General features: G+C 48.2%; 1 protein-coding gene across 2 annotated transcripts in view; it reads right to left on the bottom strand.

Moving 5' to 3' along the window:
* Positions 1-14,027, bottom strand: part of SEPSECS (Sep (O-phosphoserine) tRNA:Sec (selenocysteine) tRNA synthase) — a 339,266-nt gene that overhangs the window by 247,032 nt on the left and 78,207 nt on the right. For both annotated transcript variants that reach the window (XM_078678380.1, XM_078678381.1), the window contains one exon: positions 2,620-2,738. In XM_078678380.1, the coding sequence (XP_078534506.1) occupies positions 2,620-2,738 (119 nt within the window). The remainder of the gene's footprint in view (positions 1-2,619; positions 2,739-14,027) is intronic.

Raw genomic sequence — 14,027 nt, 5'->3', positions numbered from 1 at the left:
AGCAGCTGGGAGGCGGGAGCAGGGAGGCCAACGGGGAGCGAGGGGGCGGGGCCGCGGGGAGCGAGCGGTGGGAAAGGGACACGAAGGCAAGTGAGTGCGGGGGGGGTGGGAACGGCGGCACAGAGGGGGTAATGAAAGAAACAAGGGGGACAAGAATCAGTCCAACGAACTCAACGAGAGCAACACGGGGTACAGAAGAAATAAGGGGGCAGTCAAGGCACAGACAACAGTCACTCAAGACAAGTGCAACCACGGGATACAAAATAAAGAAGGGGGTAGACAGACAACACAGTCACTGAAGCGAGCACTGACCTGACTTCAGGGCAGCAGGTCACAGGGGGGCAGCGGCGACGCACAAGGGGGTCTGCACAGTGGCAGAGGGAGCGACCTGCCTTGTCACAGGGTCAAGGGTTGCTCCTCTGGTCACCGCACAGCATCCATAAGAGTGGGAGAGGGAGGGAGGAGCAGCTGGGAGGCGGGAGCGGTGCGGTCAATGGGGAGCGAGGGGGGGGGCCACGGGGAGCGAGCGGCGGGAAAGGGACACGAAGGCAAGAGGGTGCAGGGGGGGATGGGAGCGGCGGCACAGAGAGGGGGTAATGAAAGAAACAAGGGGGGACAAGAATCAGACCAACGAACTCATCTCAAACTCAATGCTCTGAAAACAGAGTTCCTTCTGATCTCACCTCCAGCGAAGATCTCCACCACTCAAATTTGGCTCAAACACCTAACGGCACTCAATGTCCAACCCACCATCGTGGACTCAGCAAAATCTTTAGGCATAACCCTTGACACCAATCTCAACATGCAGCAACTCATCAGCAAGGCAACTAAGGGAGCGAATTTCCAAATCAATACCCTGAGGAAACTTAAACCTTTCCTCCCAGCCAATGACTTCCAAACCGCAGTACAAGCACTAGTCATCCCTCGAATAGAATATGGCAGCGTCGCCCTCTGCGGACTCCCTCTAACTACTACCGCACCCCTAAGAGCTTCTCTAAACGCTGCAGCGAGGCTCATCACTGGGTCAAAAAAGCACTCTCATATTTCCCCTGACTTGAAATCCCTGAACTGGCTGCCTTATGAAGCCAGAATACATCTGAAAATCGCCTGCATGACTCACAAGGCGGTACACCTGAACTCTCCCGGCTACCTCACTCAGAAGTTGACAATCTCTGGCGGCGCTAGAAACACTAGAGGCACAAACAATCTTCTGCTGAAACCTCGTAGATTCCGGAAGGAAAAAACCTATAAACGCTCCTTCTCAGGAATGGCACCCAGAATCTGGAACTCACTCCCTCCCGAAACTAGGCTCATCTCTTCCATTACACTCTTTAAGAAAGAAGTAAAAGCTATCCTCATGGCAAAATACACCTGAACTATTAATTCGGTCTCCTTAAAGAATATGCACCGATCTGTACTACTTGTTTGACCCCGTTGCTTATTTGTATCACTTGTATTATTGATTCACATGATTGGCTTTGCCCTCACTTATTTGTACTGTATGCTCCTCCGACTTACTTGTTTGACTATGCTCCCTCATGTACCCCTTCTGTGTAAAGCGCTCTGATATCTGCAAAGATCTTGTCCGCGCTATATAAAACTTTCAAATTAAATAAATAAAACGAGAGCAACACGGGGTACAAAAGAAATAAGGGGGCAGTCAAGGCACAGACAACAGTCACTCAAGACGAGTGCAACCACGGGATACATAATAAAGAAGGGGGGTAGACAGACAACACAGTCACTGAAGCGAGCGCTGACCTGACTGCAGGGCAGCAGGTCACAGGGGGGCAGCGGCGACGCACAAGGGGGTCTGCGCAGTGGCAGAGGGAGCGACCTGCCTTGTCACAGGGTCAAGGGTTGCTCTTTATTTTTATGTTCTGGTTATGTACGTCACCCACAGTGATGATTCAAGCACCACACTGACATTTGCCACAAAAATATATTTTAAATCGAGAATACGCATGAGAGTCAACAGGCTTTCTTACATAACAGGCAACTTGAGTCAAAGAGAACCCCAAGCACAGACTACATCACAAACCTAATTACACGAGAGTATCCATTAGAATACAAGTTTGCATAAAAATTCTTGATCAATCTCATGTGAGAATAAATATCATGTTTTGCTACTATAATTATAATATTTACTACTATTCATACACTTAAAGTTTTTGCAAGCAGGCAGTGTTTTACTTGTTAGTGAATGACTGCTCTTGCAAAAGAAAGCCACTACTTCAGGATAAACATATCTACAGACCCAATCAGAAGGAACAACTTTAATTATAGCGAAGCACAGAAAGTAACTCAGGCTGCACAAAGAGGACTGGCATTTCATGCTTGCAACTCAAGGCTACAGCATGACAACAACTTTGAACGTAGAGGAAAACTGTTAAGCACCATATGCCCTCTTCACCCATGCCCCACATTGATTATACTAATGCAAAAGCTTGTCCTGAGTCGTGCTAATACGGACCTCCGCTAAAATTAAAAAAGGAAAACGATATACAAATTAGACTAATTGTTCAACACTTAGCCACACTTACTGTGTAAACAGATGCTGTAAATAAATAATGATAAAGAATAATAAAAAAACTCTATATTATTTACTTTAAGACATACCCGATATTTTTATTATGTCCAACATTATGGAATTTGTTATTTTGTTCAAAAGGCTGGACCCTGCAGCCTTTGGCTGGACTGCAGCAATGTCCCCAGACCTTCCAATTCCATGTATCAGCCTACACAAGGAAGCAAAGAAGAACATATTTATTTAGCAATTCATAAAAAATGTGTGTTGGAATGAATTTTCATGTCATAAGAATAACAATAGCTCAGTCAAACAGTTCACACATGCACATAAAGTGGCATCCCTTCAGGTAAAGATAATATCCCATCCATACATACTGTTGGAAACTCATTCTCGAGAGATAATAGAATTTAACGGAGGATTGGCGAACCCGGAACAGAGACATTACCATTGTTGAGACCCAGGAGAATGTTTCTTGCCCTGCCCAAGGGCCCTGTAGGGGTTGCCTCCTGACGCCGCCTCTTCATGAGAAGGCATCTGCAAAGGCAAAGACTTTGACCCAGGTCGAGGGCCGGGGGATCGCTTGCCCCACAGTATTGTAAAGATTCAGACCTGCAGGAGTGTCTCTAGCACTACTTGCACACCTTCCCCCTCGCATGCCCCAACTAGCCTGACCCTGTGGTTAAGATGGGCAAAGTCAAAGCAAAGGCGGCGGGGGAAACACCGGACAAAGACCGCGGCACAGCAGATCCAAGCCATGGGAAAACTGATCAACCGCCCGGGGTAGACCTAGGACAACTGCAGTTAACTAAAATACTAGAAGCTATCACGGAAACTATAGCGACACTTCCATCAAGACATTAGCACAGTGTCAGTGGGGTTGGGTCTGCTACGGGCGGAGCAGCAGCAAATTATGTAGAGGGTCAAAACAGCAGAGTCCTCGACTGCAGACCTTCCCCCTGCTCAGCAGACACTAACTCTCCAGGTTGCTGAGCTCACCGACAGGGTTCACACTTTGGAACATAAGGCTGAGAATGCAGAAAGCTGCAACCAGAGAAATAACATCAGAGTGGTGGACCTGCCCGAAAGGACAGAAGAATGAGATATGGTGGCCTTCCCGAAAACATGGCTAAGCTCAGTCGTCGCAACGAATGGGTTGTCTTCATTCTACCCTTGAGAGGGCTTATCGGGTGCCGGCGCGCCCGCCGACTCCGGGGCGCCCCCTCGGCCGGTTGTGTCCAGGCGTCTGCACTACAGGTACGTGCTGTCTGAAAGGCCAGGACTGAGTGCCTATTTGTCGTAGACAATTTTAATGTTTCTGTTTTCCCTGAATTCACTATTGAAAAACACAGCGGCGTCAAACATCCTTTCTGGAGGGCAAGAAGGCCCTATTGGAGGAAGGCGTACATTACTCCTTGATGTTCCATGCCTGCCTGCGCATAGTGTTGGATGGAAAGACGCATTTTTGCGAGGACCCCAAGATGGCATGGGAATGGCTGGAGGCCTATAAGTCTGGGAGACCACTCCCTATAGCAGAGTTATTGGGGGAGCGCAGGAACACAGAAGAAAACAAAAAGGAGCTCTAGAAAAGCCCTCCAAAGAAGTAGAGCCCATCACAAACTGAGTGGCCGTGGCTGAGATTATGCCATCAGCTGAAGCTGCATCAGAAGCTGGCCCTAACTCGAGGAAGGGGACAGGGGGCACAGATTCAGACTCCTCCCGCAGCAACATTATCATTCTTCCAACAGTGACCCCAGGGACAGCAGACAACATCATATGACAATAGATACTGCGCAATCACGTTAGTCTCTCCCCCCGTGCTAAGAGATGCTTTGAGAACTTTGTGCCGTGGTTTGTCAACGCCTTGGATCGGGCTGGGCCAGCACAGGCTGAATGAGAGATTGCTGCTTCCAGAGCCCAGCTCCCCCCCCACTAGGATCAACCCCTGAAAGGGTGTGGTTCCTTTCACCGAGATAGAGGTTTTACCCACAGTTTGGGTGGATGGCAGTTGTCAGACTGCTCTGGAATAGGGAGTTGTTGTTAGTGGGTGTTTTTACCATGGTTTGGTTTATCATTTTAGCAAGGGTGTCACTGTAAGTACTGGCATCCGCACATAGTGCATTGAAACTTTGACATGAAACATAAGGGGGATGGGTTTGATGGTGAAGAGGCACAACGTACACAGAATTTTGAAACACTGAGCTATACAAATTGCCCTGCTGCAAGAGCCATCTCCAGCAGGGGGAAGTGGAGAGTCTTTGCAGAAGGTGGAGGGGGCAGATTTTCGTGACCTCTTACTCTGCATATGCCCGGGGGATGTTAATCTGGGTGCGGGCCGGGGTTTCTTCAAGCCAGCACACACTGATAGATCAAGAGTGTAGATTTGTGTTGGTTAGTGGGAAACTATATGACAGAGATAACTCTCAGTAGTATCTATGCCCCCAATCAAGATCAGGTGACTATCCTCCATGACCTTTCGACCCATATGGCCAACCACATGGCCACCTTGACCATTGAGTCGATGATACTGGGAGGGGATTTTAGATCGCTCATTCCCCACCCTTACTTGGAGCCCAGGCCCACTGCACTGTGGCGGGATTCCGGGATTAGTGGAACCATTGGGGACTATCTGATATTTGGAGAACACAGCACGCAGATGATAGGGACTACTCCTTTGACTTCTCCTTGCATCATATACATACATGGCTTGATGTTTTCCTATGCTCTTCTGATCTTAGTAGTTCAATCACGCATACCGAGTATCTTGGACGCGCACTCTCGGATCATAGTCCATTACTAATGATCCACCAACAACTGGGAACCCATCCCCCTATCCCCTTGTGGAAACTCAGCCCCTCCATGCTAGATGATGCCCCTTTCTGGGAATCCGTTGGCGCTGTTAAGGACACCTACTTTCAGACAAAAGCGAACACAGCTTCGACAGGGCTGGTGGAGTGGGATGCGTTTAAGGTAGTAGTTCGGGGCTATTGCTTGGGGCACTCAATAGGAGTAGAGAGAGAGTTACATGGGGAACTGGAGGATTTGGAGGGCAAATTACACAGACCAGATAACACCTTAGGGGCGGCTGCTGTCTCCCTGACAACCAAAAGAGAAGTGCAAGCTCTATATAACGAGACGCTGGAACGGTTGAGATGCCATGATTATATGGCGTATCTTACTAAAGTGAAGGAAGAGGAGGGAAACCCCGACTGCTTCTTAGTCTGGCTGAACATAGCCAAAATTTGTGGGGCCCAGATTACTCACATCCGGACCAAACTAGGGCTTCTGTTCATGACCCCGTGGAGATAAATTCCTTATCCCGGGCTTATTGTGAGGTTCTATATACTTCTCCATTACCAGCTGAGCCAGAGGTTGTGGGGGATTTCTTGCCCTCCTTACAGCTTCAGGTATTGGATGGACAAGCACAAGAGGTATTGAGAGGCCCAGTGACATTGCAGGAGCTACAGGGGCTATCAAGAGCATGGCCACAGGCAAGACACCGGGACCGGACGAACTCCGTGGGGAATTCTATGCCATGTATGCCTCTAGATTGGCACCCCATCTGGTGACCTTATATGCTGAATCCCTGAAGCTCGGCCACCTCCCTTCACCTATGCAGGATGCACTTGTGATCCCGCTCCCTAAGACCACAACTCTGGGTGCCCGATTCAGGACCTAAAGGCAGCTTTCCATGCTGAACATGGATTTTAAGATTCTTGCAAGGTCCCTGCACTGCGCTTATTGCCCTATATGACCACTGTAATTCACAGACTAAAACTGATTTATCCCGTCCCGGAACACCTCATTTAATTTGCACAGACTGTACTCTGACTATATCACCTCAAGTTGCGAGCCCTTACCGCATGCATCTATCTGGTCTACTGACCTAGAAAAAGCCTTCAATTCTATTGGATGGGAGTTTTTGTTCGCGGTGATGGTGCGCATGGGCTTTGGAGAAGGCTGGCTTAAATGGGTGAAAATGCTGTATGACTGTCCTACTGTGTGGGTTAGGACTGGAAAAACGGAATCTGCCCAATATAATATTTTTCTGGGTACAAGGCAGGTTTGTCCCCATCCCCTCTTATATTTGCTCTGGCTATTGAACCTCTGGCAGCATTGTAAAGACAGAGGGGTGAAGGGCTAGGATTAAGGTTAGATGGGCGAAACCGCTTAATATCTCTATATGCGGATGATATCCGGATATATCTGGAAGATGCAGGGGGGGGCTCCGATACAGCGCTGGCCCTCGTACGGCAATTTGAGCTTCTGACGGGCCTACGGGTCAACAAAGACAAGACCTATCTGTTTCCCGTGGCTGGAGTCCAGCCACGCACCCAAGGTCTACCAGCAGATCTTCACTGGACACCTAATACCTTTAAATACTTGTGGATACATATGTTCCATTCTCTGGAAGATCTCAAGGAAGGAAATTGAGATAGAGCTCTCCGATCCCTCAAGGCGTGTGTCCCATTTTGGTGCTCACTGCTCTTGCCCCTTTTGGCCAGGATTTCCCTGCCAAAAATGGTCATGCTACCATGCTTATTATACTTTTTTATCAACCTCCTGATATCTTTACTGACAGGATGGTTTAGACAACTGGATTCCCTGCTGAGAGATTTAGTCTGGGGGTGTAGGGACAACAAAGGGTCTAGTTAACAATGTCGCAACGCCCCATGATAGAGGGCGGATTGGAGGTGCTAAATTTTGAATTCTACTTCCTGGCTGCCCAGGGTCCCTGTTCAAATCATTCAATTTTCACTGTCCGGCTTGACAGCATTAATATAGTAATAATTTAGAGTCTAAATGTATTCTCTCTTTTGTGCATTTTCCTTTCAGGGACTACGGTCTTTGTAACTTACTGATACCCAAGGTCCCTGTTCACCTATATTGGGTTCCCCTGTTGCTTTAAATATACAGATGCAATGGCTAGCACAATGGTTGGAAGGGGTGAACCCAGAGAGGACTTACACGATGGCGACAGAAACACACCCCTCCCCATTATTGGCTAAAATACTTGCTCCGACCATTACTGTCAATTTTAGATCAGTACTACACCACTGCCTTGCATTGTTGGAAACGATCCATGGCTAAAACAGCTAAGACACCCTATTATACACCGACACTACAATTGAGCGGCCTACCTCATGGTAACACCTAGACAGTATTTACCACGGATCAATTAGCGGCATGGCTGGAGACAGTGGGGGACTGCTACCAGGAGAAGGCCTTAACACCATTTGAGGCTCTCGTTGAAGGACACAGCCTTCCACCGGAGCAGTTTTTACAATATGAAGCCCTCTTATGGAGGGTCATTGTGGGGAAGGGGCCAGGACGAATCGGAGACACATGCAGTATTATACTCATTACTCACATGAGGTACACCCGGCCATCAAGTGAAATGGTTTTATACATCACTGCTGGGAGCATCCCTCACTCCCCGACAGAAACAGCTGAGATGTTGGGAGAATGTCCTGAGTAGGGAACTAACTGATTCGAAAAGCGCAGAACTCTGTCCTCGCATAAAGGGATCTCCTGTAATACCAGACTGAAATACATTCAGTTCAATTATGTGCACATGACATACGTGACCCCACATCGGATCCAGGTGACATATTGGGAGGTGGGGTGGGGGACCAAGGGCATGCCCTAGATGCAATCATAATGATCTAGATTTTACATCTATGATCTGGGTCTGTGCCGGACTGCTCCCATTCTGGGATGCGGTCTTACTACTGATAACCACAGCTGTGGGGCGTCCACTTGAGGCTACAATAGAAGTTTGCTTGTTAGGACTCTTTCCCAGACAACCTAGAAGAAAAGTGGGCAACAGATTAATAGGCCTTGCCTTGATATTAGCTACAAGGAGGAAAGCCATATCCTGGAAGTCCTTCAATGGGCCTTCAGTGGGACTCTGGAGACGGGATGTCACTCATTGGGCAGGGGCAGAGGGTAGAGTTTTGGTCCAGGACGAGTCCCGAACTCTAAAGCGTTAACCCCTAGCAGAGCAATGGAGGGCAGTGTTGTACAACTGGGGGCACCCGACACAGACCCGGGAGGAGGGTGATGGGATTGCAAGGGAGAATAATCTACAAGGTGGGGACGAAGGCGCGACTCAATGAATAAAAGGTGTATAGGACCACTCTTTAGGAGGGCAGTAGGCACAAAGCTAAGAACCTCGGGACATGTGGGAGGAAAGTAGGGCAAGGATGAAAGGAAGCAGACTAAAACCCATTACTATTGGCAAAACCCCTCTCCTCACATGTATTAAAAGACAGGTACAGGTGTGGGGAATTAAACATTAATGTAACAGCGAAGCATGGAAGTAACCCTGAGCACCCTGGCCCCTTGTAATCAAATTTTGCTGACAGAAAGCTGTAATTGTAGCAGCCACTACCCCCTTGCAAGCCTCTTTCTGTTGTTAGTTATTTGGTTAATCGTTTATATAGTAAACAAAAAACAGAAACCACTCCTGTGGACATCCTCAAATATTGGGATGATTGAAATATTTGAAGGTAATCATACACAAACATAAGTTGTAGAATGCCTGGCTGTTACACTGGACATATAGAAAGTCGACACCAAGAGACAATGTGATGTGTTAAAAACTTCAAATGAGAGAAGTGCCGACATAGGTTTTGTATGAAAAACATGAATTTCTATGTATATTATTGTCTTCTTTTGTAATGTGCCAAGCAAAACCAACAGAATGCATATGTAACGCTGCTGATAATCTAAATGACAATAAAAATATGTTTGAATAAAAAGTATTGGACTGTTCATCCAGACCTTTATTCAAAGATTCAACTTGCAGTGAGGAGGTACTCAGTATCAGCCTCGGGAGAGAAGCCTCTGAAGATTCATAAGCAGAACCGCGGCTTAACTGCCACTCTCCCTCCTGCCTGGGCTTGAATGGCAAAGCATTTGGATCTGCTTCGTTACCAGACCAGTGGAGAGAGGACATTCTTACTTGCCTGTGAAAAGCTAGACTGCACCTGCTAGGAGGAAGGACCCGCTCCACGAAAACAAAGTGAAAGCCAGTCTTACTTGTAGGACCAGCATAGGGAGGTTTCTACTGACAGGCAACCAAGGAGCCACAGTAAGTCCAGCCCAGCTGCTATGGAACCTCACAACATCTGTATCAGTCACACCATCCCTTTTATCAGCCAAGAAGGACACAGGCTTGCCACCTCCCCGACCTTCTTGTACCAAAGTGGTGCCTGTACATACCTCATGTGCCAACCCTTAAGGTCTCGAGAAATCTGGACTTCAACCTCTGGCCTGAGTGTAATATTGTTGGGATGAAAAAGTGTTATGAATGTTAGATACGAGTGTGTCTGCTTGCCCATATGTACTATTGTTTGAATCCCCAATACAGATTTTCTGGCATAGGCAATCAAGGATCATGCATGTGCGCCACGACATAAGCCTGTCTCACAGATTGCTGCCTTGTAGGAACGGGAGGGGTGTCCAAAGCTCTATCCTCATAGTGGTGGAAAGCTACTTCCTTCACAAAGAGTTATTCAGCATTTATGTGGTGGTGGCAGCATAATCAGTATCAGTAGGGTAAAAAGGACCTGTTCACTCCTGTCACTGGAGTGAAGCCTACTGTTCAGCTGCTGTGTGCTTAATTCATCCTTGGCCTACATCAGGTAGATGTGGAGTGCTGTGCAGCACAGGAGTAGTGGCTCTGGGAAGGGTAGAGTACAGGGTAGAGAAGTACAGTGCAGTATATATGTGGTTAGTGCTTGTATGGAGTGTATGTATGCCTGTGGAGAATGCATTACATGATATAGGGCTGTGCAGTGGGTACGCAATGGAAGTACGTGCTGGATGTATAGGTGCCTGCATGAAGTACAATACATGAAGGGTAAAGTGTTGCGCCGTGTGCAAATGGTGTCGCAGTATGTATGTTTGCAAATAGCATACCCTAGCACAATACAGAAAAGATACAGTACCGAATAGTGGACGGAGACTGAATGATTGTGCTGAATGTAGGTGTGTTTATAATAGCACAAGGCATTGAGGTAACGTGCTGGACATTAAGTGTGCTGTAAAAGTACACTAAGTGTAAGTGTGACTACAATCATGCATTACATGGAGAACCCTGGATTCCATTTTGGGAAGCGCAGGCCTGCTTGGTGCAGACATGAGAGGAGTGGAACCCCTCCCACATAGATTTGTTTATTCCTGTGAGCTGGGTGAGACACACACTGGAAGAAAACAAAAAGACTCAATTTACACTTCAAAAGAGTGTTCTTTGATTCAGGATCAATTACAAGGAAGGGGCCTGGAAGCATATCAGGAAAAGATATGAGACTGATAAGGGAATCAAACAGTAGGGCTGGAGGTTTGGGATTAACCTTTTGGAGCACATGTCACTGTGGCTGACATCCAGGTGTGAACTCTGGTCTCTCCCATGAATTGTGTTGTGGGACAATCAGCTGTGGAGTCTTGCCTGATGTGACAGTCTTTCATCAGGAAAGAGAAGTGTCCACTTCAAAGGAAGCTGACCCTCAACATAATACTCAAAGACGATGAGCCTAAATTACATTTAGATGGTGAGGTTGCCATCCACTAAGCAAACAGACTGGCTGTGTAAGAAAGGGAAGCTCTGCAAGACTGCTGCATGTAATCAAGAGTGGAGGCAAGGGCCTGCTAGTCTCTCTACTAGATTGGGGTCCCACCCAGGACACCAAGATCACTTTCCCTGGATCTTGGAGCACCAGCACCTGCCTCCTTTCTCACAGGGCACACGGTGTGTCCGGGGAGAAAGAGGCAATCATTGGAGGGAGCGAGGTCCATTGGCAAACCTTGTGAGAGGATTCCCCGAGCAAGGTGAGAGACTGTGCACCAACTGCATCGTTGTCCGTGTGCAATGAAGGCTCGGCGACCACCGTATGTCAGGAGAGGGCCGCCAGAGATAGAGCCATGAGTTAAGCACTATGTGAGGCTGGAAGAACCCGTACTGGGAAGGGATTTGGGTCCCTGCCTGAAAGAGACAGCCTTTGGTCAGTAGGCTGGACCCGCACGGAGAGGGAACTGCTCTAAATGACCACTGGGGACTGCCGAGGACACCGTGAACAACGGCACATCCTCATTGGGCTACAGTCGAGAGCTGATGAGGCAACTTACCCCTTTCTGCCCCTCGATGGGTAAAGAAAACTTAACACATCTTTGCGAACTGAGAGCTGTTTCGACAACTGGGAAGAACTCTGGCAGCGCCGGTCAGGAGAGAGAGCTTGCACCCCCTGGTGCTACCATGTGGGCTGAGAGCAACCCGACTTCTCTAAGCAGAGCCGGACTCACGGGTGCTCACACAGAGTGTGCCCGCTGCATCGCATGAACTGGGCCACTTGGGCCCTGGGGGTCTCGCTACTAACGGTGATGCAGCACTATAGACACTTTAGGCTGAAAACTAAAGAGTAAAAGGGGAACTCTTGAGTACAGCCTAATAGTGAGCATTCTGTGGATGCGGCCACCAGTCAACAGGGAATCACCTCAAATACGTTAAAAGAAGAGTGGGACAGGGACTTAAAACTACTAAAACCCCAACCTAATGAGGGGATTATGCTGTTGCTTCTGAATGTCGAATTTCATTAGGGACCAGTTTGAGATACTGGGTCAAAGGGAGGAGGCTGTAGCTGACTCTGGCGAGGGAAGAATGGTAGGAACTCAGGAAGAGTGCAATGTGGATTCAGGCCCCTGGATATCCTTAGCACAGATATATCCCAGACACATGCTCCAAGTGTGTCCCCTAATGCATTTTCTAGAGTTTCACCAAGATACTCACTACCTTTAGTTTCTAGAATAGCTCCGGTTTGGACGCCACCTCGAAATTCCAGGGTACCACTGTCCCCTTTTCCAGGGGTAAATCCCTTGGCTGGGTTGAGTCTAGCAGAGACCCTGAGATCAGAAATGTATGAAAACAGGCTTTTTGCATGTGTCCCCCTACTTTTTGCCCCCATTTGAACTACTAGATGCTTGTTTCCGACTGGGACAGTGCACTTAAACCTGCTAACCAGGCACTAGTGCCAGTGATCTCACCCTACAACTGAAAAATGTGAATTGGCAACCTTAATTGGCAAGGACTTCAACCCCCTTATAAGTCCCTGGTAAATTGTATCAGTGGTACCCAGGGCATGGGAGTTAAAGGGGTCACCAGAACCTGGAGCACTGTTTGTGCCACCCTGAGTGACCCAAGTAAACAGATACAAGCCAGCCTGCCATTGCAGACTGCAGGTGCAGTGGAAACTGCTCCAATTCGACTTTGCCCTCACCATGAGTGGCAAGGTCACAGCACTAACTTTGCATTATACTTAAGGTGAAGACATCAACTGCAAACGTATATGTCGCTATAGTAGCTTTTCCATTAAGGGCTACCATAAGTGATCAGCACTTCAAAGGATAGCATGGGCTGGCACCTGGGCACCGTCGGGTTGCCAGTCCCATCATAGTACCGCCAAACTAAGTCAGGTTTGGTATCAAATAACATGCCTCACCACCCCTGACAATTCTTGTCCAAGAGTCTATATGGCATGCACCTAGGTCACTACCTTAGAGGTTGCCCACCTGGTTGCCCTAGCCTTTCATGTGCTCTGGCTGGCAGCCCACAGCTGATACTGCCAAGACAGGAATCTGACCCCCAACCAGGAGGAGTGAAATCTCCCAGGAGTCAGAAACAATGGCCTGGACAGGAAGGAGGTGCTACCTCCCTCCCTGACAGGATAGCTAGTGAATTGGCACATCAAAGCAGGTAGCTTCAAAGCTTTCACCGCCTCAGATATGCATCCCGGTTGCCCCTCAAAGTGAAGGAACTGCCATCCCCTTGCCCTCCGACCCATTTGCACCCTGGCAAGCAGGAAAATTATGTAGTTAAGAAGTGTACACCCCTAGAAGTCTAGCCACATCTCTAGAGCGGGCTACCTGGTCTGTATAGTTAAGGAAGGTTTCTGCCATTTAAAGTGGCAGAATAGAGTGGGTAGAAAAAGAGGCACAACCCAGATGTGGTTATCTCAGGGACGGATTAGTCAATGGGGCTAGTAGACCATTGGCCATCTGCAACCACACCCTAATGCCCCTAAATCTAGGATTTAAGGGGCACCCCTGATACGAGAACCTCAGTTCTGATCTGACTGGCCAAAAAGGACAAAGAAGAGACCAGTGTCTGCAATAACAGGACCTGTACAAAGCAAAGGTGTGGTACTCTGCACCTGTGGCAACCTCACTGGAACTGCACGACTGCAACTTGACCCAGACCAAAGAATGGTTCTCCAGACAGAGGGACTCCTTTGAGATCCAAAGGCAACTCCAGAATCCCTTGGACTAGTGGCACTAGTCCTCTGCACACAGCAGGTAAAAATGACGTACCAGTACCAAAGAATCGCTGGCTCTCTGGCAGATAGCCAAAAGTAGTTGGTCCAGTGCATTGGGGGAAACATAGTCATGACCTCCAGCAAGTTTTTGACAGATACTGTTTCCCCCGGACGTCGAAACAACTTTC

The sequence above is a fragment of the Lissotriton helveticus genome, chromosome 2_2 (assembly GCF_964261635.1).
Source record: "Lissotriton helveticus chromosome 2_2, aLisHel1.1, whole genome shotgun sequence".
Lineage (NCBI taxonomy): Eukaryota > Metazoa > Chordata > Amphibia > Caudata > Salamandridae > Lissotriton > Lissotriton helveticus.
This window is presented reverse-complemented; position numbering and strand designations above follow the sequence as displayed.